This window comes from Acanthaster planci, linkage group LG01, assembly GCF_054643075.1.
Source record: "Acanthaster planci isolate LZ-2023a linkage group LG01, COTS_SCS, whole genome shotgun sequence".
Lineage (NCBI taxonomy): Eukaryota > Metazoa > Echinodermata > Asteroidea > Valvatida > Acanthasteridae > Acanthaster > Acanthaster planci.
In genome coordinates, this window is record NC_141777.1 from 2,005,428 (window position 1) to 2,028,634 (window position 23,207).

The 23,207-nt window shown below is 42.1% G+C and overlaps 1 protein-coding gene across 1 annotated transcript; it reads left to right on the forward strand.

Moving 5' to 3' along the window:
* Positions 1 to 88: 88 nt before the first annotated feature.
* amn (amnion associated transmembrane protein) lies at positions 89 to 21,303 on the forward strand. The gene is made up of 12 exons (XM_022225803.2): positions 89 to 267; positions 1,594 to 1,709; positions 5,037 to 5,178; positions 6,074 to 6,267; positions 7,510 to 7,659; positions 12,648 to 12,735; positions 13,774 to 13,883; positions 14,298 to 14,460; positions 15,678 to 15,846; positions 17,135 to 17,288; positions 18,676 to 18,910; positions 19,768 to 21,303. The coding sequence occupies exons 1-11, from the start codon at positions 234 to 236 to the stop codon at positions 18,904 to 18,906; spliced, it is 1,551 nt and encodes a 516-aa protein (XP_022081495.2). The 5' UTR covers positions 89 to 233; the 3' UTR covers positions 18,907 to 18,910; positions 19,768 to 21,303.
* Positions 21,304 to 23,207: the final 1,904 nt, after the last annotated feature.

Sequence of the window (23,207 nt, forward strand, 5' to 3'; positions counted from 1 at the left end):
ATCACCCCTCCAAAGTTTTTTCCCAACAGGTACCAGACGTCCATTTCTGTTGAGCACTCAATTGAAAATATAGCCTGGTGCTCGTATTTAAGTTTTATGCTTGTTGTGCCATTACGAAGTGGTACGGGAAAGTGGCGAAGGCCGAGTAATATTACGTGAAATCTTTTTACCCGTTTTTTCCTTTAAACTCGTTCTTTTAGACGTCGATAGTAACCCCCCAGCAGAAGTCCGTCATGAAAGTAGTCGTTGTGTTTTTATCACTTCTTGGTAAGTATAATGTAGAAATCTATGCTCACCGAAAACTGGGACCCGGGCCGTGACGGGCCTGGGGGGGCGGCAGGGCGAAGTGGAATGGGGCGAGATGGGATAGGGTGAAGCGCGGAATAGGGCGAATTGGCAATGGGGCGATGTGGTTAGGGGCAAAGCGGCCAGGGCAAAGTAGAAACGACCGAAAAGCGTCAGAGATGGCAGGTCCCTCATGTTAGCTGGCCTACACATTTCTATATGACATCATCTGATCATGCACGAACAAGTTCGCGTGGACAGTGGTGTTGGGCTTAGCATGCAATAATTTTATTGCTGGGGCATGTATGATGTAGGGGGAGGGCCTAGACTAGTGTTCCTTGCTCCAGTCTAGTCTATGTTCACCAGGATTGTGCGATTGCTTGATACAGGGATATCTGTGTACAATATCCATTGAGGAAAGAATTCTGTTTTCATAGTTAGGACCATGACAAACTCAAAATCAAATTAAAATGGTTGCATGTCGTGACGGTAAGCCTATCCTGCCACCACTTGTCTTCCTAAATTATTATTCGACAAGTGTATATGTGCTTACAGGCAGTATGACTTGAAAACTTAGAAAATACTTAAAACATTGTCAGTCATTACCCATTGCCCATTAATTATTCCAGAACTGTCTAGCCCCACGGACGTGGCCCAGAGAATCCCCTTGCTGTATCCTTGGACACACCTCTAGCTCTACTTATACCAAATCACAGGGAAAAGATTTGCAAATGTCTGTGAACGTTTTGCCCCTATGAACATGATGGATCCTACCTCAAACATTCCAAGATTCAAAACTTCAGCCATAGACGACAGGGTTAAATCACTTTGAAATGCAGTCATTGGGAAAAATTCTGTACTCATTGGGCACTTTCTCAGAACTTGTATTTGTTCACAGACTACTGTAAAAAAACACCTGCAAATCATATAAAAGTGTAAGGAAACCTTTCCGCCACCCTCGGTGACCTCGACATGCTTGTGCCAGTGCACCCAGGTTATCAGACCATGCTCCTGCCAATAGGGCAATTGCTGTTTCATGTTGTAGGATGCAATAGATGTTTTTCTATGGGGACTTGATGGATATAGTCCCACATCAATGCCATAGGAAACCGTGCATGGAGACACAACATGCATCCTTGGCTTGTTGATGTATTACCAATGATTCGACGGACTCTCCAAATTAAGAAAGAGAATTTGCTTATTTCATTGAATTCCCTAGAATTTTACAATGTATATTTGTTTCATTGATGTACAGCTCGATTTCTTTAATTGATTTGTTTATTCAGCATTTCCTATTTCTATATCTAGGCATCTGCTATGGCTCATCAAAACAGTGGCAACGAGATGTGAACTTTGATAACCCCAACAACTGGAACACAGGGAAGGCACCATGTGCCACCAACAAAATCATTTTCCCTGAAACAGTAAGTTCTCCATTTATATTTTCATTGCCTTCCTTCTGATAAGATGTGTTGAATTACTTTTGATTTTGTCAAGGCTTGAGGCTTTCCCCTCGAGAACAGAAAGAACCAAATGTGACCGGCTTGACAAAAATGGGTAATATGGGACTTTTTTCAAATGAGTTACATACACATTTAAATTGGTTACATTATAAGCTTTAATTTGGTGTACGTTTGAACCCTGCGGTATTTACTAATCTGGGGATATATTGATTTTTGCATAATCGTATCAGAAACATTAACAGAAGTGCTTTCAGGGATAAAGCCCTTAAAACACAGGAAGTGAAAAAAGAAATCAGCTAAGAAAAAAGTCTCTTGAATACCCATAGCAACAGTTAGGTTTCTCATATGTATTGTGAAAGAATTAATTTAATTAATAGAAGCCAATAAACCAACAAGTAAAAAATTACCCTCTCTGCATAGCAAAGCCCTTAGCGCAAAATAGCACAGTGTCTCGTAATACCCTTTTCACAGAGCAGGTCACAAATATTTGTGTTTTATGTTGAAATTAGATGGCTTTTGTACATTGTGTCAGGTCAGTTGTTTGTGTTAAATGTTTTTCCATTTTAGTTCAGTTAGTGTTACTTTTTTTGTTGTTTGCATTCAGGGCAACGTAAGAAATTAACCGTTCCTTGCAAAATGTGCTCATTCACAGATCCTTCTTAGAATAATTGTGATGTATGCTTTGCTTCATTGAACCATAAAGTGCAAAACAGTATTACTATTCAACTGTCATGTAGAATTACTGAAATCTCTCACTTGTGTGCCTAATATCTTGGGGAGGAGGCTCTCAGCAACCTTTTAAACAGAAAAAAAAAATGATTTGGTAGCCATTGGCACCTAATGGGGAAAAATCTAGGTTCCAGCACTTTTATGAACTTTAGTCTGTTAGTAATCATTTGACCTCTAAAGGGAAAGAAATATCGTCGCCAGCACAAAAGGCAGCAATAACTTTGATCTTAGTTTACAGTTAACTTATGTACAAATAGTACATGTAAGAACAAACATGACGAGTTCAGCTTGGTAACCTAATTATGCACACATTTGACAGAACTGCACGACTAATCGCCACATGCGCTGAATATTCATGAATGTACGTACACACATGTACACCGTACATGTGCTGTATGCGTATCATGATCATGGTCAATGTTAGTAGGTTTCCTGATCTCCCTTGACAAGCTGAAACCACGGACATCAACGTCTGTGGCTGAAACCCCTTGGTGACAATTATGCAAGAACATTTTGTATGTAGTTTTTGAGCTTTCTTAAGTTGCAAATGGTGACTGTATGGTGAAAATATGATCGCACTGGCAAAAATTTGGTCGCATTTGCAACTGATTTAGGTGCTATTTAAAGCACTGGCTCTCAGAGCATTGCCAAGGCCAAACAATATTTAAGCTCTTCACTTTTATCAGCACCACCATTTTATGGCTCTTTTATTAACCAGTTTCAATAGAAGTGATATGTCAACATTGACTGAGGCACCACTTGTATGCCCTGTTGTTGGCAATAGAGGCAGTCCCTGTTGATTTTGTTGTCAGTTATCTTCATTTTGAATGACATGTAAATAAATGTCATGTACACGAGGCTTGTATTTTGTAAGAGCTGCCCTGTCATTGGTGCCTGGACTTTTCAAGAGAGTGTCATTGTGCATACATGTGTGTTCTGCTGATAAGGGAATGGTGCAGGGTTGCACAGACCAAGGGGCCGTCCAAAATGTTCAACCTTTTCACAGTACTACACAGAGTACTATTTTTCCAGACCCCTTCCCCCAAAATAGTATTTATCAACATTTTTTGAGATCTTAAAATACTGACAATGTCTCGCAGACACAACATCGCTGGAAAGTACCACAACCCATAACCATATACATGTAGATATATGCATTTTTGAAAACCATTATGTATTAAAAATTAATTGTCAAATATGAAAAAAAATTGAACATATTATTTTACAATTTTCTCATGTTTATTCATCAATTGCAGAATGAAAAGTTTTTAAATCTCAAGATGTTTAATTAGCATATGTTTCAGTATTTACATGTATACTTGAATAGTTTTCCTCAATGATTTCACTTGAAGAAAAGTGTATGTGGAAATATGGTTCTTAAAAAATTCAATTGACCAGTTCTATTGAAACTGGTTGGAGACTAATGTAAAGTAACCACAGGTAGAAAATGATACTCCAATCATATTTGGCAATAAATAAATCCAATCAAATCCAGCACAACAGTTTTCATGCTTGATGTTTAAGCAGTGTTTACTGGTACCTATTTCTGGTCCTTTGAAGAGAAGTGTATGTGGAAATGGGATTCTTACGAAAGTTTAATTGACCAGTTTGGAGGACAGCATGGCCGTCACTCCAGACGCCATGACTGCAAGATCTTGACCTTGTGCATGTCCCTAGTACTGGAATAGAATTATGTTGTTAAACGTTGATACTGCATGTGGGAACCATGTCTCAAGTTGTCAAAGGTTATATAGTAGGCCGTTTTCCAATACTCGTCTCTGTTTGAGGCTTGTCTCTGAGATCAAGCCCCGATTGTGGGCCAGAAGTGTTAAAATAAAATTAGAGTAAAATAGAAAGTAGGTTTGCGGTAGCACCATGGACGTATCTCTTTTGTGAGTATTTGCGGTTCTGAAAAGAACCAGTGGTACTCGACGTTTCGAGCAGTATGCTCTGCTCGTCATCAGGAGATGACGAGCAGAGCAGAGCATACTGCTCGAAACCATGCAAACCTTCAAGACTTATCTAAAATTAGAGTAATGTAATGTTTGACTCTTTCGAACCTTATTTGCTATTTTGTGGCACTATCAAACTTATTAATGTACTTACAATTCCAACAGTCCTCAATCCTCAAACAAGTGAAGGATGGAGGAGTATTAGGGTTAATTTACATGTACTTACAATTCCAAGTCATGTAGGAAAAATAGTTGAAGCCTCATATGATTGCGGAGTTGAGTATTTGAAAACAGCCTGTACCGCTGGTGTGTCGCGCTGTAGAGATAATACACTCTGTATCCACTTTCTGCTTTTTTAAAACAAATTCACTCTACCCCCTCTGCCCTGGATGCTTCAAAAGCCACCAGCATGATTGAAGAAAGAAGAGCCCCCAGACACTTAAATGTATACTCCTACATGGGGCTTGACGCTCCACAGAAAGCTAGGTACAAAGTGATTACTGTTGGATTCCTTCTCACCTGTCGTAGATTTTTTTTTTCCAGAGAGGATTGCCTTGGGTGTCAGCATGGGCAGTATACAATTCATGTTTCCTTTATTTCCCTGAAGGTTAAAGGTGTCCTGCTCCAGACCAACATGACCTCTGTGAAGGAAGTGGTATTGCCCAAGGATGGGGTACTTCTTATGCCCAGCAACATGAAGCTTTATTTCTCCGACAGTCCTGCTTCTGATCCTGAGTGTGATGGTGGAGGTAACATGTTCACATAGCCCCCCCCTTTAAAATGCAGCACTTCCAATTGGACCCGCCACACGATGTGATCATTTGCTTTAATATTTTTTGTTCTTACATGTATGTGGATGTGGGTTTCAAAATTTTTGTGGATTTCTGCACGTCTGCAAATGCCTTTCTATACAGCAGAGTTGGTTGATGTGCAAATCACGTTGTGGCACTTATCATTGGCACCTGTGTGCATGGGTAGGCTTTGTAGGAAAGTCAAAACGCTATTGCGGGGACAAAATGATGTCCGCATAATGTTTGAGGTCCCCATAATGTCTTCATTTCAACAATAGGCAGTCCCCATAACTCGGTAACAAGTGTGTGCAGTCTGTTAATGTATTTTTGAAGTTTCTTGTCCTCATAAAGATAAAAATTTCAGGGCCTTTTCAATTCAACTACATTTATTTCCTCCTCATGACAAAATATAATAATTGATAGTGAGTGAGAAAATAGAATAGGGGGCTAGCAAAACCTTGAAAGCAATGCTTGTGTCAGGCATGCCGTTACAAGAAACAAAGAAGAGTTTACAAAGAATCAGTGTTGTAGTCGAGACCACTTAAGACCTTCACAAGACCACACAAGGCCAACACAAGACCTTCAGTCTGAATCCAAGTTACAAGCTTGCAATATGAACTCCAAAAAAAGCATTCCCCTGTCATTGTTCACCATGTTACTTATGACTGGTCTTGTGCATGGTCTTGTGATGTTCTCGACTACAACATTGCATAGAATCAACAAAATGTAAACTCTTGCATATATACCATTGACAAGTATCCAGTCTGTTGACAGTAACCTCACTGACTGTTCTGAAGGATCCGTTATTTATCAACCCGGTTCTGCTCATTTTTCTATCCCTCGTCTCACACAGATATCACTTTCACACGCACCAATGACGAGAGTTGGTTTGATCCTGACAACTGGTTGGACTCGGACAGCTTGATCACTGTGGAGTCGGAGAGAGTTCCTTGTACGTATGACAGCGTCATCTTCCCCCAAGACAAGGTGTTCAATGTCAAGTTGGATAGCAGCATCACTGTAGGGACCATGACCTTCTCTGGGAAGGTAAGTTGTTGGCGAGGGTAAAGCCTAGTTTCTATGTGGGTGTAACAAAAGCCAACAGCATACAGTCTATCAATAATTGTGTGCATGAATACTTCATGCACACAATTATTTTTGGAAAATGCATTGGCATGAACCAACATGCATATGCACTTCATTTGTTTGCTTTACATTTTCTGATTCAAACTGACATCATACTTCTGTATTCCTTACCACCTCTTGAATCAAAACTGGTATTCCACTGTGATGGTTTTTGTTTGTGGTTAGCTGTTTTTGTTGAGAGTTAGGGTATCATTCGTTTAGTCATAAGGAAAAACTGGGCAAAATGTCTGACTCTGTGTCCATGTTTGCGTTATTCATGAAAGAGCGTTTCCATAATCCACATTATTGTGTCATACTCATATGGAAACTAGATTTGAGTCTCTGCAACTGCCCCTTGGATCCAAAATGGCATCCCACTGTGAGAAATATGCCATGACATTCAAAAGGACAAAACTGGTTGCATATTAGTTCTCTAGTTGTCAAATGAGATGCATTCAAGGTGCTGAAGTGGCTCGTGACAAAAATGAAAAGAGTGGTGAAATATCAGGTAAATTTCATGCCATGCCTATAACCAGGATTTGAATCCATTGTTTTAAAGATGTATGCATCATTGATAGTTTTGACTACTCCAAACATAAATGTACAGGGAACAGCAACTTTTGGTTCACTAAAACTATGAGGAGTGTTGTTAAAAAGAAAGAAAACATGCTAGATTGTAATAGGTTAAAAGAAATTTTGGAGCATTTTGTATGAAATTCTTGTGCATTACAATAAGGAAGGAATACTGAATTTCTTATGCTGGTCACTCTCCTGCCATATTATGTTGAAGTGATTCAGTGAAATTAATTTGGCTTTTGCATTGGAGATGTTTGACAGTGGTTCTACCCTCACACCATCATGTACAGTACATGTACATGTAATATGAATTCTCAGTGTGGTAATAGTTCAGAACAAAATCTCAAGCATGCTTGGGTGGGATTTGAGCCCATCACATCCTGCTTGCTTGTGAGAAGTCTGTACTCTGTGAGTAGGAACTCATGGGTTCGAATCCCACCTGAGTAAGCATGTGACTTTTTGCAGTTCTCATACCACACTGATAATACGGAGTTAGAGTTGGCACGCGCTTTGATATCGGGGCAAAACCTAGTTTAAGACAAAGTGACTCTGTTCGTAAGATGACAGGATGATCTTCGCCTCATGCAGGACTATTCCACCAGTCTCTTCTCATCATTCCTGGCCTCTGAAACCGGCAAGATGCAGTTCAGCATCACCAGTGGCGCCTCGGTCACCATCAAGGGCAATAATTGTCCCATGACTAGTGGTTGCCCATGCGGCAACGACAATGAGGTTCTGGTGAGTAGATATTGCAGTACAAGCGGTGAACTTTACGATGCAGCACCATACTGAGAGGTTGCCATGGAAGAGGCTATTTTTCCCAGTGCATGTGGAAAACGGTCAACAAATTCTTTCCATCAGCTGCACACAGGGAACTTATTCAAGAACATCATTACTCTTGATGTTGGGTTGAAAATTTATCAGTTTATTTCAAGTGTCAGTTTTAATTGATGCTTCTTCCAAAAATTGCCTCATGTTGTATACTGGCATTCACTGTATTAATAGCCATTTGGCCATGATTTTGTTAACTGCAGATTTTAGACTTGGCCTCTCTGCGGCAAGCATCTGGTGGTGCATTGTATTGTGAATCGCCTGCATTGTCTGCAAAACAGGCCAAGTGATTTCTTTCAGTGTGTCGTGTTTCTCTAACAAGTTGACTGACTTGTAGTTGATGTCCAGTAATGCTGACTAGGATCTTGCCTGCAGACGTTACAGGTTTCAGTGCCAAATTATTGTAAATGTATTTTTAGGGGGTTTTCTGAAAAGTTGACAGAATCTGTAAAAGCTGGGTAGCATTTGAGCCTCACAGCGATGGTTGAAATGTGATATTTTGTACATACAATTCCAATTTTCAACCCACCCTGAGTTTGCCACTTGCACAGCATCCATTGTAGGCAACCAATTTGGAACAAAGTGAGTTGATTGCACGTTAGTGTAGCTAGTGGCCTCTGGTAATGTGTGTCTCATTCCTGACGGTTGGGTTGAATTGCCTTGTTGGTGTCCATCCTGATGTGTTGAAGAGATGCGGTCATTTTGATTGGTCAGATTATTTGTGCAGGGTCGTGGAGACTCTGCACGAGGGGATGCCAACAATGCCTTTTTTGGTCTTAAATGTGAATAATTATGGCTTCTCTGTAAGTATCCCCCAGCTGGGACTAAGACATACTCACACACCCTCTGGGCTTATGGCTTCTCTGTAAGTATCCCCCAGCTGGGACTAAGACATACTCACACACCCTCTGTACTTATGGCTTCTCTGTAAGTATCCCCCAGCTGGGACTAAGACATACTCACACACCCTCTGTACTTATGGCTTCTCTGTAAGTATCCCCCAGCTGGGACTAAGACATACTCACACACCCTCTGTGCTTATGGCTTCTCTGTAAGTATCCCCCAGCTGGGACTAAGACATACTCACACACCCTCTGTAATTATGGCTTCTCTGTAAGTATCCCCCAGCTGGGACTAAGACATACTCACACACCATCTGTACTTATGGCTTCTCTGTAAGTATCCCCCAGCTACCACTAAGACATACTCACACACCCTCTGTACTTATGGCTTCTCTGTAAGTATCCCCCAGCTGGGACTAAGACATACTCACACACCCTCTGTACTTATGGCTTCTCTGTAAGTATCCCCCAGCTGGGACTAAGACATACTCACACACCCTCTGGGCTTATGACTTCTCTGTAAGTATCCCCCAGCTGGGACTAAGACATACTCACACACCCTCTGTACTTATGGCTTCTCTGTAAGTATCCCCCAGCTGGGACTAAGACATACTCACACACCGTCTGTACTTATGGCTTCTCTGTAAGTATCCCCAGCTGGGACTAAGACATACTCACACACCCTCTGTACTTATGGCTTCTCTGTAAGTATCCCCCAGCTGGGACTAAGACATACTCACACACCCTCTGTACTTATGGCTTCTCTGTAAGTATCCCCCAGCTGGGACTAAGACATACTCACACACCATCTGGGCTTATGGCTTCTCTGTAAGTATCCCCCAGCTGGGACTAAGACATACTCACACACCCTCTGGGCTTATGGCTTCTCTGTAAGTATCCCCAGCTGGGACTAAGACATACTCACACACCATCTGTACTTATGGCTTCTCTGTAAGTATCCCCCAGCTGGGACTAAGACATACTCACACACCCTCTGTAACTATGGCTTCTCTGTAAGTATCCCCCAGCTGGGACTAAGACATACTCACACACCCTCTGTACTTATGGCTTCTCTGTAAGTATCCCCCAGCTGGGACTAAGACATACTCACACACCATCTGGGCTTATGGCTTCTCTGTAAGTATCCCCCAGCTGCCACTAAGACATACTCACACACCCTCTGGGCTTATGGCTTCTCTGTAAGTATCCCCCAGCTGGGACTAAGACATACTCACACACCCTCTGTACTTATGGCTTCTCTGTAAGTATCCCCCAGCTGGGACTAAGACATACTCACACACCCTCTGTACTTATGGCTTCTCTGTAAGTATCCCCCAGCTGGGACTAAGACATACTCACACACCCTCTGGGCTTATGGCTTCTCTGTAAGTATCCCCCAGCTACCACTAAGACATACTCACACACCCTCTGTACTTATGGCTTCTCTGTAAGTATCCCCCAGCTGGGACTAAGACATACTCACACACCATCTGGGCTTATGGCTTCTCTGTAAGTATCCCCCAGCTGGGACTAAGACATACTCACACACCCTCTGGGCTTATGGCTTCTCTGTAAGTATCCCCAGCTGGGACTAAGACATACTCACACACCATCTGTACTTATGGCTTCTCTGTAAGTATCCCCCAGCTGGGACTAAGACATACTCACACACCCTCTGTAACTATGGCTTCTCTGTAAGTATCCCCCAGCTGGGACTAAGACATACTCACACACCCTCTGTACTTATGGCTTCTCTGTAAGTATCCCCCAGCTGGGACTAAGACATACTCACACACCCTCTGTGCTTATGGCTTCTCTGTAAGTATCCCCCAGCTACCACTAAGACATACTCACACACCCTCTGTACTTATGGCTTCTCTGTAAGTATCCCCCAGCTGGGACTAAGACATACTCACACACCCTCTGTACTTATGGCTTCTCTGTAAGTATCCCCCAGCTGGGACTAAGACATACTCACACACCCTCTGTACTTATGGCTTCTCTGTAAGTATCCCCCAGCTGGGACTAAGACATACTCACACACCCTCTGGGCTTATGGCTTCTCTGTAAGTATCCCCCAGCTACCACTAAGACATACTCACACACCCTCTGTACTTATGGCTTCTCTGTAAGTATCCCCCAGCTGGGACTAAGACATACTCACACACCCTCTGTACTTATGGCTTCTCTGTAAGTATCCCCCAGCTGGGACTAAGACATACTCACACACCCTCTGTAATTATGGCTTCTCTGTAAGTATCCCCCAGCTGGGACTAAGACATACTCACACACCATCTGTACTTATGGCTTCTCTGTAAGTATCCCCCAGCTGGGACTAAGACATACTCACACACCCTCTGTGCTTATGGCTTCTCTGTAAGTATCCCCCAGCTGGGACTAAGACATACTCACACACCCTCTGGGCTTATGGCTTCTCTGTAAGTATCCCCCAGCTACCACTAAGACATACTCACACACCCTCTGGGCTTATGGCTTCTCTGTAAGTATCCCCCAGCTGGGACTAAGACATACTCACACACCCTCTGTAATTATGGCTTCTCTGTAAGTATCCCCCAGCTGGGACTAAGACATACTCACACACCCTCTGGGCTTATGGCTTCTCTGTAAGTATCCCCAGCTGGGACTAAGACATACTCACACACCCTCTGTACTTATGGCTTCTCTGTAAGTATCCCCCAGCTGGGACTAAGACATACTCACACACCCTCTGTACTTATGGCTTCTCTGTAAGTATCCCCCAGCTGGGACTAAGACATACTCACACACCCTCTGGGCTTATGGCTTCTCTGTAAGTATCCCCAGCTGGGACTAAGACATACTCACACACCCTCTGTACTTATGGCTTCTCTGTAAGTATCCCCAGCTGGGACTAAGACATACTCACACACCCTCTGTACTTATGGCTTCTCTGTAAGTATCCCCCAGCTGGGACTAAGACATACTCACACACCCTCTGTGCTTATGGCTTCTCTGTAAGTATCCCCCAGCTGGGACTAAGACATACTCACACACCCTCTGTGCTTATGGCTTCTCTGTAAGTATCCCCCAGCTGGGACTAAGACATACTCACACACCCTCTGTGCTTATGGCTTCTCTGTAAGTATCCCCAGCTGGGACTAAGACATACTCACACACCCTCTGGGCTTATGGCTTCTCTGTAAGTATCCCCCAGCTGGGACTAAGACATACTCACACACCATCTGTACTTATGGCTTCTCTGTAAGTATCCCCAGCTGGGACTAAGACATACTCACACACCCTCTGTACTTATGGCTTCTCTGTAAGTATCCCCCAGCTGGGACTAAGACATACTCACACACCCTCTGTGCTTATGGCTTCTCTGTAAGTATCCCCCAGCTGGGACTAAGACATACTCACACACCCTCTGTGCTTATGGCTTCTCTGTAAGTATCCCCCAGCTGGGACTAAGACATACTCACACACCCTCTGTGCTTATGGCTTCTCTGTAAGTATCCCCAGCTGGGACTAAGACATACTCACACACCCTCTGTACTTATGGCTTCTCTGTAAGTATCCCCAGCTGGGACTAAGACATACTCACACACCATCTGTACTTATGGCTTCTCTGTAAGTATCCCCCAGCTGGGACTAAGACATACTCACACACCCTCTGGGCTTATGGCTTCTCTGTAAGTATCCCCCAGCTGGGACTAAGACATACTCACACACCCTCTGTGCTTATGGCTTCTCTGTAAGTATCCCCCAGCTGCCACTAAGACATACTCACACACCCTCTGTGCTTATGGCTTCTCTGTAAGTATCCCCCAGCTGCGACTAAGAAATACTCACACACCATCTGTACTGTACATCCATGTGACAGCACTTCAGATCGACAAAATTACTTGTGTGAAGTTTCTGCTGGCAAAACGAAAACATGCACACGCTCAGAGTGCGTTGCCCTTAAGAGAAATTTTGCATGGGGAAAATTACCCCTCTTGTTCATGCGTGGAAACCACACTGAAGATCTGTGATTTTTCATCGACTTCTTTTCTTTTCATTTTTTGTCACCAGTTGCCCAAGATTTGTAATCTGTATTCCTGTCTGGCTGTCTCATGCAGAAATGCTGTAACACCAGTCGGCGGCTGTTGTCCCCTCTGTGGTGAGTGACCCCCTCTTCTGCTTCCCACCCCCCACCCCCAAGATTTAGGTGGCTGCTTGGTATTAAGGAATGTGGTTTGCAGGTGTCATGCAAAATTGGATCGCAGAAACTACAATATTTCAATGGAGGCAGGGGGCTGTACATGTAGGGCTTATTTTCAAGGGTATTTTGATGCTTTTTGTTTTGCAAATAGCTGTTTTCATATTCATGAGGAAAACTCTGATGTCACCCTGGGAAGAAATCCTTAATGCTGCTTCACATGTGCACACAAACATGCCGGATTTTTTCATATTTCGGTGCCTGAAATGTTCTTTTCTTTAGTGATGCAGTGTTGTGCGAATTGGTGCAGTGAACTAATGGAGGAACCCTCTCTCAGGAATGATTTCAGCGAGGAAATTTGGTTTCACAATTTTTATCTGAAAAGCTGTAAAGCAAGTAGTGCCTTCTGTGATTGACATTACAGCAACAACGCCCTCGGCTGACCAGAAAAGCATGGACAAAGTTAAACGTTTTAAAAAGTGCATTTTTCAATTTGACTGTTTCAGAAACAATATCAAGCTATTTTGTATAAAGAGAAAAGAGTGAAGTGGGATGAGAAAAAATTGTGAGAAGATTCACCGCAAGGACCCTTTAACTCTCCGAAGTGATTTGGTGTGCCAATCAGAAGCCTGTATTTGAGCAGAAGCACCCCCTCATTGGTTGAAAAGAGCCATGTTGGTGGGGAGTATTCATTTTGTTGGTAGCAATAGTAGCATAACGCATGCGTTTTATAGTCATTTGTGAACCAGCGAAGTTCAGTTTCCACTAAAGGGGCCTGTGTTGCTTGGAGAGAAAATTCTGCCCCCTCTTGGTCTAGCTGGGGGCTCATGGGACATCACAGGTTCCTTTGAATGTTATGGCTGCTATTGGTGCAACTGTTCTGGCCACTGACAGGCAGCTTCGACCACATCCCTGGCATGTAGGTGTGTGCATTTCTTCCAGCCGCTATTGTTCTTTTTGGACACAGCCTCAAGCAACTGTAAAAATGCTCTCTCCTAGGTGCCATTTTGACCATGGAGTACACCACCAACTTCAACCTGGCAAATTTCAAGAAGAAGATTCACGATGACTTTGGGGTGCGCGACAACCCTGCTGACAATCCAACAGGGGTAAATGATGTTCTTGGTTCTTCCTCACAATTGCTTTAATACCCTGGGAGGAAAATCTGCCAGTGGATCTAGAAAATCAGGCATAAGGCCTTATCCTAGCAATTTTGTGTTGATATGTATTCAAAATGGTCAACTGAGCCGTTTACTTTGATATATTACTTAGTTTGGCATCCTAACGAATACAGACATGGATGGAAAACGTCAAGGTTCCCTACAAATGGGGCAAGATTCTTTTGAAGGTATCAAAGGGGGCACCAACTCGTTTTGCTAGGCTCAGTCACAACCTTGTGTTTGCCAGTGTTTGCTGCGACTTTGTTATCTGATCGTTTATCCTGTTCTGTCCATTTTGGGGATAATGGCCAACACTGTATGTGGGAGTGTTTTCAGCATGCTCATTCTTTTGTTCATTGTCAGGGCCGGAGGCGGCGCGAGGTAGACACAGGCATGGTGGACACTTACACGTCCAAGACCAGCAAGGATCAGATACAGTTGGTGCTGACCGATAGAGCAGCGGGCTCCAGCAGTGGTCAGACTGCCATAGACATGGCACAGAAAATTGTGACAGCCATGCAGAATGGTGAGTGTGAGCATTGGTGGAATTGTGGAAACTTTAACTGACTGACATAATGATGTTAATGTGCACTTTCCTGTGGCCTTGGGGTGACCCCAGATCTATAAATAATCGACTATCGATTGATATCAAAACATTTACATAATCAGAACAGAAGTGCTTACCCATTGCACCCATTGCCAACAAACATGTGTATCGTCGGGTGCCCGGCAGAAGGGTGTAAACAAACTTACGCCCTTTCGCCGGGAAGCATGATCACAGCAGAAAACAATGTTCCCGGCAAAAGGGCGTATGAAACACACTCTCTTTATTTAGTAAAAACGGATATAATTTACTACAAAATCAACCTGGGCTGTACAAAAAGCAACCTTTGAACAACTTATTAAAGGACTTGGGCATTTTGTTTATTAATTTTCCCAAGAAATCTTCATATTTCATTAAAATACAATAGTTGCATACTTCCGTCCTTTGGCCTGGAAATGTTTTTTTTGCAGTGATCACGTTTTCCGGCAAAAGGGCCCAAGCGCTTATGCCCTTCTGCCAGGCACACAACGATATGCACCTCTGCCATTGTACACTGCATGCCCAAGATATGTGTGCTGTTAGAAAGTTTACTCATGTCCGATTCAAGTCAGATATTGAATAAGAGCATTCACAGCCGTGATTGGTCTAAACATCATGTGTCAGATCTTGAAACTGGTAACTAATAAGTTGACTGATAATTGGCAACGTATTTGCCAACACATTATTTCCTTGGTGCGTGTTTCTGTGGGTTGTTGTAGTGCATGTGTAATTGAGGATGCAGTCATGGCCTTCCCTCAACGGGCATGCGAGGCTTCTTTATTAGTGGTGACGATGCAACGAGACCATTTTCAAATTCTTCCACATGATGCAGAAGCCATGAGGGCTTGTTGTAGTGCAACATTGCAATCAGTTCACTTTAAATGTACCCACTCTGGAAGACGGTAACAGATTGTATCTAGAGTAGACCGTGAGGCAGGCAGTTGTTTTGAAAAGTTCTACATTAAAACTAACCTGCGAGACTTGTGTGCGGAGAGTTGTGGAACGGGAGGCAACTATTTTTATAACTGCCGTCTACTGAGGAGACTAGCACTGTAGGTTAAACGGAAATGGTCAACTTTCACACGTCCACCACTGTCCGTAAAGAGCAGCTGGTGTGAACACATACAAAAGCACTTGGCGTGTGTTGCTCTGGTCCGCAGACCCTGGAGCTTTTGGAATTACAAGCGTTGACATGAAGTCCTCCCAGAAGGGTACAGGGACCCAGACTGGTGGCTTGTCGGGTGGGGGCGTGGTTGGAATCGTCATCGCAGTTCTTGTCGTCGTCATTGTCATCATCACAGTCATATTCCTGCTCCGCCGATATCAGTAGTAAGTACTTGTAGAACTTGCATCTTTATACTTAGACTGTTTGACTGTCATTGTAGATGAGCACTGGTTTTTATGTATGACTCTATGCAAACCTGTGGGGTCCACTAGTTGGTCACTGAGGCTCTAGTTTGCAAATATTGAATGCTTCAAGAGTTACAGTTAAATCAGCCCCTGGAAGTGATCCATGAAGACTTATTTTCCATTAACCCTTCTATGCTGAAGTCACTCTTTGGGTCACTTGGTAAACACCTCAATGAAGCACAGCTGTGTCGTGTTGTGCACTGCACCAACTGTCCCTCACAGGAATATCAGATTGCACTTTTGTGCTGCCCAACAACTGTGCTTCACTGTTTCATGTGCATAATTGTGCAGTAAACCAAATGCAGTGAAGAGGACTGCACAAAAGACCCTGGGTCATTTTGTGCTGTGTACTGTGTACACACTGAACCTGTGCATGTTTGAGTTCCATATAGAAACTACATGCTCACCAGTGACTGTGGGCATTTGTGCACATTTGTGCTGTAAAACCATAGGAGGGTTAAGGCAAAGCCAAGGGAAAATAGAATCATTCAGCATATGGCACTGAGAGGGACAATTTTCATCAAAATGCGCACAACTCACTTGTGTCATTGGAGTACGATACACTCAAGCCAGGGCAGTGGTACCAAGGGATGGATCTGGCCATTCATCTACTAAGAAAAAAAAGGCACCAGATCCAACAGAATGAGTCTTAAAACCATTTTGTGTTTCCAGTTATTTTGATGATTTTCCTAGGAAAGAGCAAGCTGAGCTGTGTGTTGCAGTACATTACTCAGTTTGGCACCTTGGTAAAAATGGACATCATGTAGGTGTTAAATGTCTAGGTTTCCTATTGCTTTACACTATGCAAGGTTCTTGTGTCCCTGACCTAAAGCTACAAAATGCTACTCGAAGTCAACAGAGGTGTGAAATTCCCTGGCCATTTGTTTTAGATGTTTGTGGTACTTTGTAGTACGTGATACTTGAGCCAAAAGAAAGCACATACCCCAACTGCTGCCATGATAAGTTCGACTTAATGTCAATGGGACTCAATAATTCAGAATAGTGTATGGTTTTTCACTGTTTAAATTCTTCTGAAGCGGTGAGGTTTTAAGGTCTCTGTGAATGCTGAAGGATGCATTGTGTCCTTTCTTTGATTTCACCAAGTACTTGTCCTTTGAATCTAATGGGGGGTTGTGTTTCTTCCCAGTGGATACCAGTCAAACTGCATAAAGTCAAAGCAATCACTTTATAATCTTCTTCCTTGCAGCACTCCCTTCTTTTCCAAGGACCAGCCGCTGCATGCTGACATGGAGATAGCGGCAGACATCCCTGTTGGTTTCATGGAGACCATTCCAGGCCAGCCAGCGGCTATGTACATGCAGAGCTTTGACAACCCTGTCTACAACACACCATCTGCGGAGGTACGCATTTGAATTTAATTTTGTAATTTTGTGTCGTTGGGCAAGCCATAAATATAGGAGCTGCTTTCTCAAATTTTGTTGCATGTGACACTTGCAGAAATACCTGACATTTCTAGAACAGACTTAACCTAACCCCCTTGGGTTTACAAAGTTTAACCGGTACATTTTGTATATACAATGGGGTTACAATAATTACTGACAAGTGGCTGGACAGAATCTGTAAAACCCCAACGGGTCAACAGCGTTGAAGCTTGAATCATTTGGTATGGATATCGGTAGGTCTCTGCAGTGTATGGCTAACTTGTAGAGTAGTTGAACCAAAGATGACAAAATCAACCACAATCCAGCCATATAGTTCCACAAGCTAGTCACTCCACAGACCAACTAGCTGTGTGTCCCCACTCAAACAAAATCCAACACCATCCCCCTGGGCCTTTTTTCCTGAATCCAACAAAGTTGACCGACAAGTTCATAATGTATGCTGCCGAATCAGCCAAAACATGACGACACCTACAGTTGGAGTTTGAGTGACTCTGGGTAGTTAAGATGAAGATTGCAGTGGAGAGCCCATATGAGTCTGGTGGAAACAGGACTCATTTTATCTAATTCCAAAGGTAACCACTGCAGATGAAGAAATTTAATTCACTTCAGTTTGATACTTGAATCCCTCTTGGTCACTGTGCTGAAACCTGCTCGGGAAGTACAAATGAAAATTGTTCCGTCCAACCCCAAAAAGTCATGACTAAAAGAGCCGTGCCCGGTTGAACAACATGTACATACTGAAAAAGAAACCACTTAAGAGGGAAGTGCTATTTACATTTACATTATGGAAACAGTTTCTTAAGATGTTGGCTCTGTGAAGAACCTGACTTGAGGAGGGTCTCAAAAATTGTGAACAGTGATCTCTTGTCGTCTTTGGGAGAAGAAAAAACAGGGCACACCACTCAACCAGGCATGCAACTTTTCCCTTGGATCAGCTGATTTCCTCTTTTTTCACTTCCTGCTCAAGCCATTGAAAATTGAAAAACACCTTAAGATCTTGTAAAGATTGGAATTTCCTCCTCTTTTGTCAAAGCCCAAGTTGCATACCTGTTTGAAATTTTCTCACCTCCAATCTTCCCAGAGCCACTTCACTTCAAGAGATTACTTCCATAAAATGTCCACAACAATACTTCCCTGTATACCACTTCATCATGCAAAGCTTCAAACAACACTTATGAGAAGCAACTTGACCTGAACTGCCCAATTTATAATACAAACGCTAACATATGCACCTGTCTTAAGCATGGCATTGTTGGTGACTGCACCTCATCACTAACGTGCACTGGCTTTATCCTCATTGTTTTGTGTACATTCAGTTGTATGTTGACTCCCCTTCCCTCTGCAGGATAACCTGTACGATGACCCCACCAAGGTGGCCACAATGGACCTCACCGAGGTCGACTCCAACGATCTGAAGAAGGAGACCAAGAAGGGTAAGGGTCTGCCTCCGGAGACCCTGACTGCGAGCTTTGACAACCCCAACTATGCCAGCGTCATGGAGACGGGCATCGATGATGTCACCTCTGAGGGTGGAGCCAGGGGCGAGGACTTGTCCAAGATGGAATCTGAGTCCTAAACAAGTGAGCTTCATGTTTGAGTCATTTTTTCAGAGCAAGTCACAAGTGTCGGATGACTTTTTGTGCGGGAGGTCAGTGCATGGGGAAGATGGCATCTGTTTCCATTTGTTTTTTACACCGGAGGATATGTTCTGAAGAAGACCGCATGTGATATTTTTCCTTGCGAAGGACTGATGGTGCCTTCCATCAGTCGAAAATTTTTGTGGTGTAAGAAGTAACTAAACAATTTTTTTACATAACCACGTGCTGTATATTTCTTGCATGTTCAACATGCATTTATGCTACTTTTTTCCATCCGGGTTTCATCTACTGTTTCAGTATCTACTAGTCCTTTTCAGTAAAGATTAAAATCTACCGCCCACTCCCAGGAAATTTGGTGCTGTCTGTGTGCAGTGTTTTGGAATGAAATATGAAGATTTTTATCATTAGTGTTAAAGATTCATATAAAATAATTAGGGGTTGCGAATCGTTTGCGAGCAAAAACTGCCCGAAAGAAGTGACTTTTGCCTGTCCTCAGGTGGCTAGGTGAGACACTGCTCCTGCAGGTAGTCGACCATTATGATCCGTTTCTGCTACTGTCTCCTTTAGATCCAACATAAGGCCACAATTTGGTGTAATCTTAGTCTCCATGCTGCTTGAAAACTGACCTACTTTCATGTCGCTTTTAAGCTTCAGTGGTAACTTTGTCACGTGGAAAGAGATGAAAGGTTTTAACGTTTGGCGTGTTTCTCACTGGCATTTGTGTAGAAAGAGCAGAGTGTGTTGAAACACACCGGGAATATTGCTGCCTGAGGAAAGTGTTTGACCCAAGTGACAGTTCAGAACATTTGTTTATTGTTTTGATTTTGTCTTTCCCACAGGCTGACTGTTGGAGAATTCAGAGGACTTCATAAAGGTTTGACTTGATGCGTCAGTACTGACTACGATTTCTGGAATTTTTTAAGAGTATTGAATTTTAAGACACAAGTGATTTTACTACTGATTTTTATGTAGATTTAGAACACCCATCCATGCATGCATATCTCTTTAACGGAATCTACCATTTACAGTGTCTCTCAATTTTTTAAAATATTCTTTTTTAGTGGGACTTTTTAAAAAATGTATAATCATTTGTCTTGTGCTTGTAGGCCATTTCCAAACTACCTGGCTATGGCTAGAAATAGCACATGAAACTATGAAAGCCATGAGCCTAGTGGCTGCTGCCATTTCCCATAGACTTGTGTAATATTGCCAGTCACAGCCGGGTGATTGGGAAACAGGCTAGTTTACATGTATACTCTTTTAACTCGCTCTCTGCCCGACGTAGCAATTTGGATTAAATTAGAAGGGTGTCTTTTGCACTCTACCACATTAATCTCAAGCCAAGAGGACCCCTCACAATTTCCTGACCATTTTTTTGCCATTGAAGGCCTCATCTTTGAGCGCCCTGAAACACTCACTGATGCTGGTCAGTTGACAAAACAGCAACAGCACTGTGAAGTATTCAAACCACAGAGTTCATATACTGACTTTCTAGCACTTGTATTGCAACAAGTATGGAAGCTTGTCAGGGAACCATTTCTTAAAAATTCCAGTCGCAAGAACTGAAATTTGATCAAATCCTATGCTTGGAATGTAGAAAATATAGATTGGCCGTGTTTGATAAAGTGGATGAGACAAGCTACGTTCGTACCCAGTCACTGGAATCATGTACGAGATTTTTAGCAATAGAAGAAAGTCGCATCCTCAATTTTTAATCTTCCGTTACTGACCAATAAAGTTTGTAATATGCCAACATTCTGCAAAGCCATAAATTTGTTTTTCCATGTCCTTGGTTCTTAGACTCAATTGAAATTTACTGAGTGCTTTGATATGCAAAAACCAAATGAGGTACATGTCACAGTTTGAATGAAATGATTGGTTAAGACCACTGAGAATGGGTCATTAGAAACTGTGCACAAGTTCATGTGTTGTGCATGTTGGTGTGTCAGATGGAGGCATGAATTCAGAAGTATAGTGACTGACATGTACTCAGTTATTTGAAGAGAAAATGAAAGTCCAAGGACAACGCAGCCTCCTCCAAATTCACATTTTATAGAAATCGCACTGCAAATTTGACAAACATTTCAGACACAATCCTGATGGAAATTAACGTCCTTCTGGAAAAACATTCATTTTTTAATGAGATATTCATTATTTTTATGGAGAGTGTAATCAGGTCACTACGCCTACGTAGAAGTTCTTTCATGAAATCATTTACTTTTTTACAATCTAAATGCCTTTACATTTTGTACTGAATTTTGGTATTGTTTTTATACTCTGAATCCGTGTGAAGGTTTTGATCAATACATATATTTGAACCACACTTGTAATCAGTAGTGCTTCAATAAATGCTTGACCTATGCAAAGAATATAAAGTCTGTTAAGAGAGTCTGATTGATGCAGAAGTACAGATTCACGGTGAATTTCACCCTAAACATTTCACAATGTTCAAGGGTTTTTTAGGCCTTCCATCAAATATTGAGACAATTGTCAAAATGTAAAGCTACTGCCATACTTTTTGAACACAGATAATCTGGGGAAAGGCGAGGCTGTTGAAGCACGAAGGAAAAGGAAGGAAAGGGGAAAGAAGAAGCAGATGGAAAAATCCGAACAAAATGGATAATTGCAAATAGGGATAGTGAAGATAGTCCTTAAGTGCTCAATTGGGATAGTGAAGATACTCCTTAATTTCACAATTGGGATAGTGAAGATACTCCTTAATTTCACAATTGCGATAGTGAAGATAGTCCTTAATTGCACAATTGGGATAGTGAAGATACTCCTTAATTGCACAATTGGGATAGTGAAGATAGTCCTTAATTGCACAATTGGGATAGTGAAGATACTCCTTAATTTCACCATTGGGATAGTGAAGATACTCCTTAATTGCTCAATTGGGATAGTGAAGATAGTCCTTAATTGCACAATTGGGATAGTGAAGATACTCCTTAATTGCACCATTGGGATAGTGAAGATAGTCCTTAATTGCTCAATTGGGATAGTGAAGATACTCCTTAATTTCACCATTGGGATAGTGAAGATAGTCCTTAAATTGCACAATTGGGATAGTGAAGATACTCCTTAATTGCACCATTGGGATAGTGAAGATACTCCTTAATTTCACAATTGGGATAGTGAAGATAGTCCTTAATTGCACAATTGGGATAGTGAAGATACTCCTTAATTGGGATAGTGAAGATACTCCTTAATTGCACAATTGGGATAGTGAAGATACTCCTTTAAATGCACTCTTGGGATAGTGAAGATACTCCTTAATTGCACAATTGGGATAGTGAAGATACTCCTTAATTGCTCAATTGGGATAGCGAAGATACTCCTTAATTGCACAATTGGGATAGTGAAGATACTCCTTTAAATGCTCAATTGGGATAGCGAAGATAGTCCTTAATTGCACAATTGGGATAGTGAAGATACTCCTTAATTGCTCAATTGAGGTAGTGAAGATAGTCCTTAATTGCACAATTGGGATAGTGAAGATACTCCTTAAATGCTCAATTGGGATAGTGAAGATACTCCTTAATTTCACAATTGGGATAGTGAAGATACTCCTTAATTTCACAATTGGGATAGGGATAGTGAAGATACTCCTTAATTGCACAATTGGGATAGTGAAGATACTCCTTAATTGCTCAATTGGGATAGTGAAGATAGTCCTTAATTGCTCAATTGGGATAGTGAAGATACTCCTTTAAATGCACTCTTGGGATAGTGAAGATAGTCCTTAATTTCACAATTGGGATAGTGAAGATACTCCTTAATTTCACAATTGGGATAGTGAAGATAGTCCTTAATTGCACAATTGGGATAGTGAAGATAGTCCTTAATTGCACAATTGGGATAGTGAAGATAGTCCTTAATTGCTCAATTGGGATAGTGAAGATACTCCTTAATTTCACAATTGGGATAGTGAAGATACTCCTTAATTGCACAATTGGGATAGTGAAGATACTCCTTAATTGCTCAATTGGGATAGCGAAGATACTCCTTAATTGCACAATTGGGATAGTGAAGATACTCCTTAATTTCACCATTGGGATAGTGAAGATACTCCTTAATTGCACAATTGGGATAGTGACGATACTCCTTAATTTCACCATTGGGATAGTGAAGATACTCCTTAATTGCACAATTGGGATAGTGAAGATAGTCCTTCTTTGCACGATTGGGGTAGTGAAGATAGTCCTTAATTGCACAATTGGGATAGTGAAGATACTCCTTAATTGCACCATTGGGATAGTGAAGATACTCCTTAATTTCA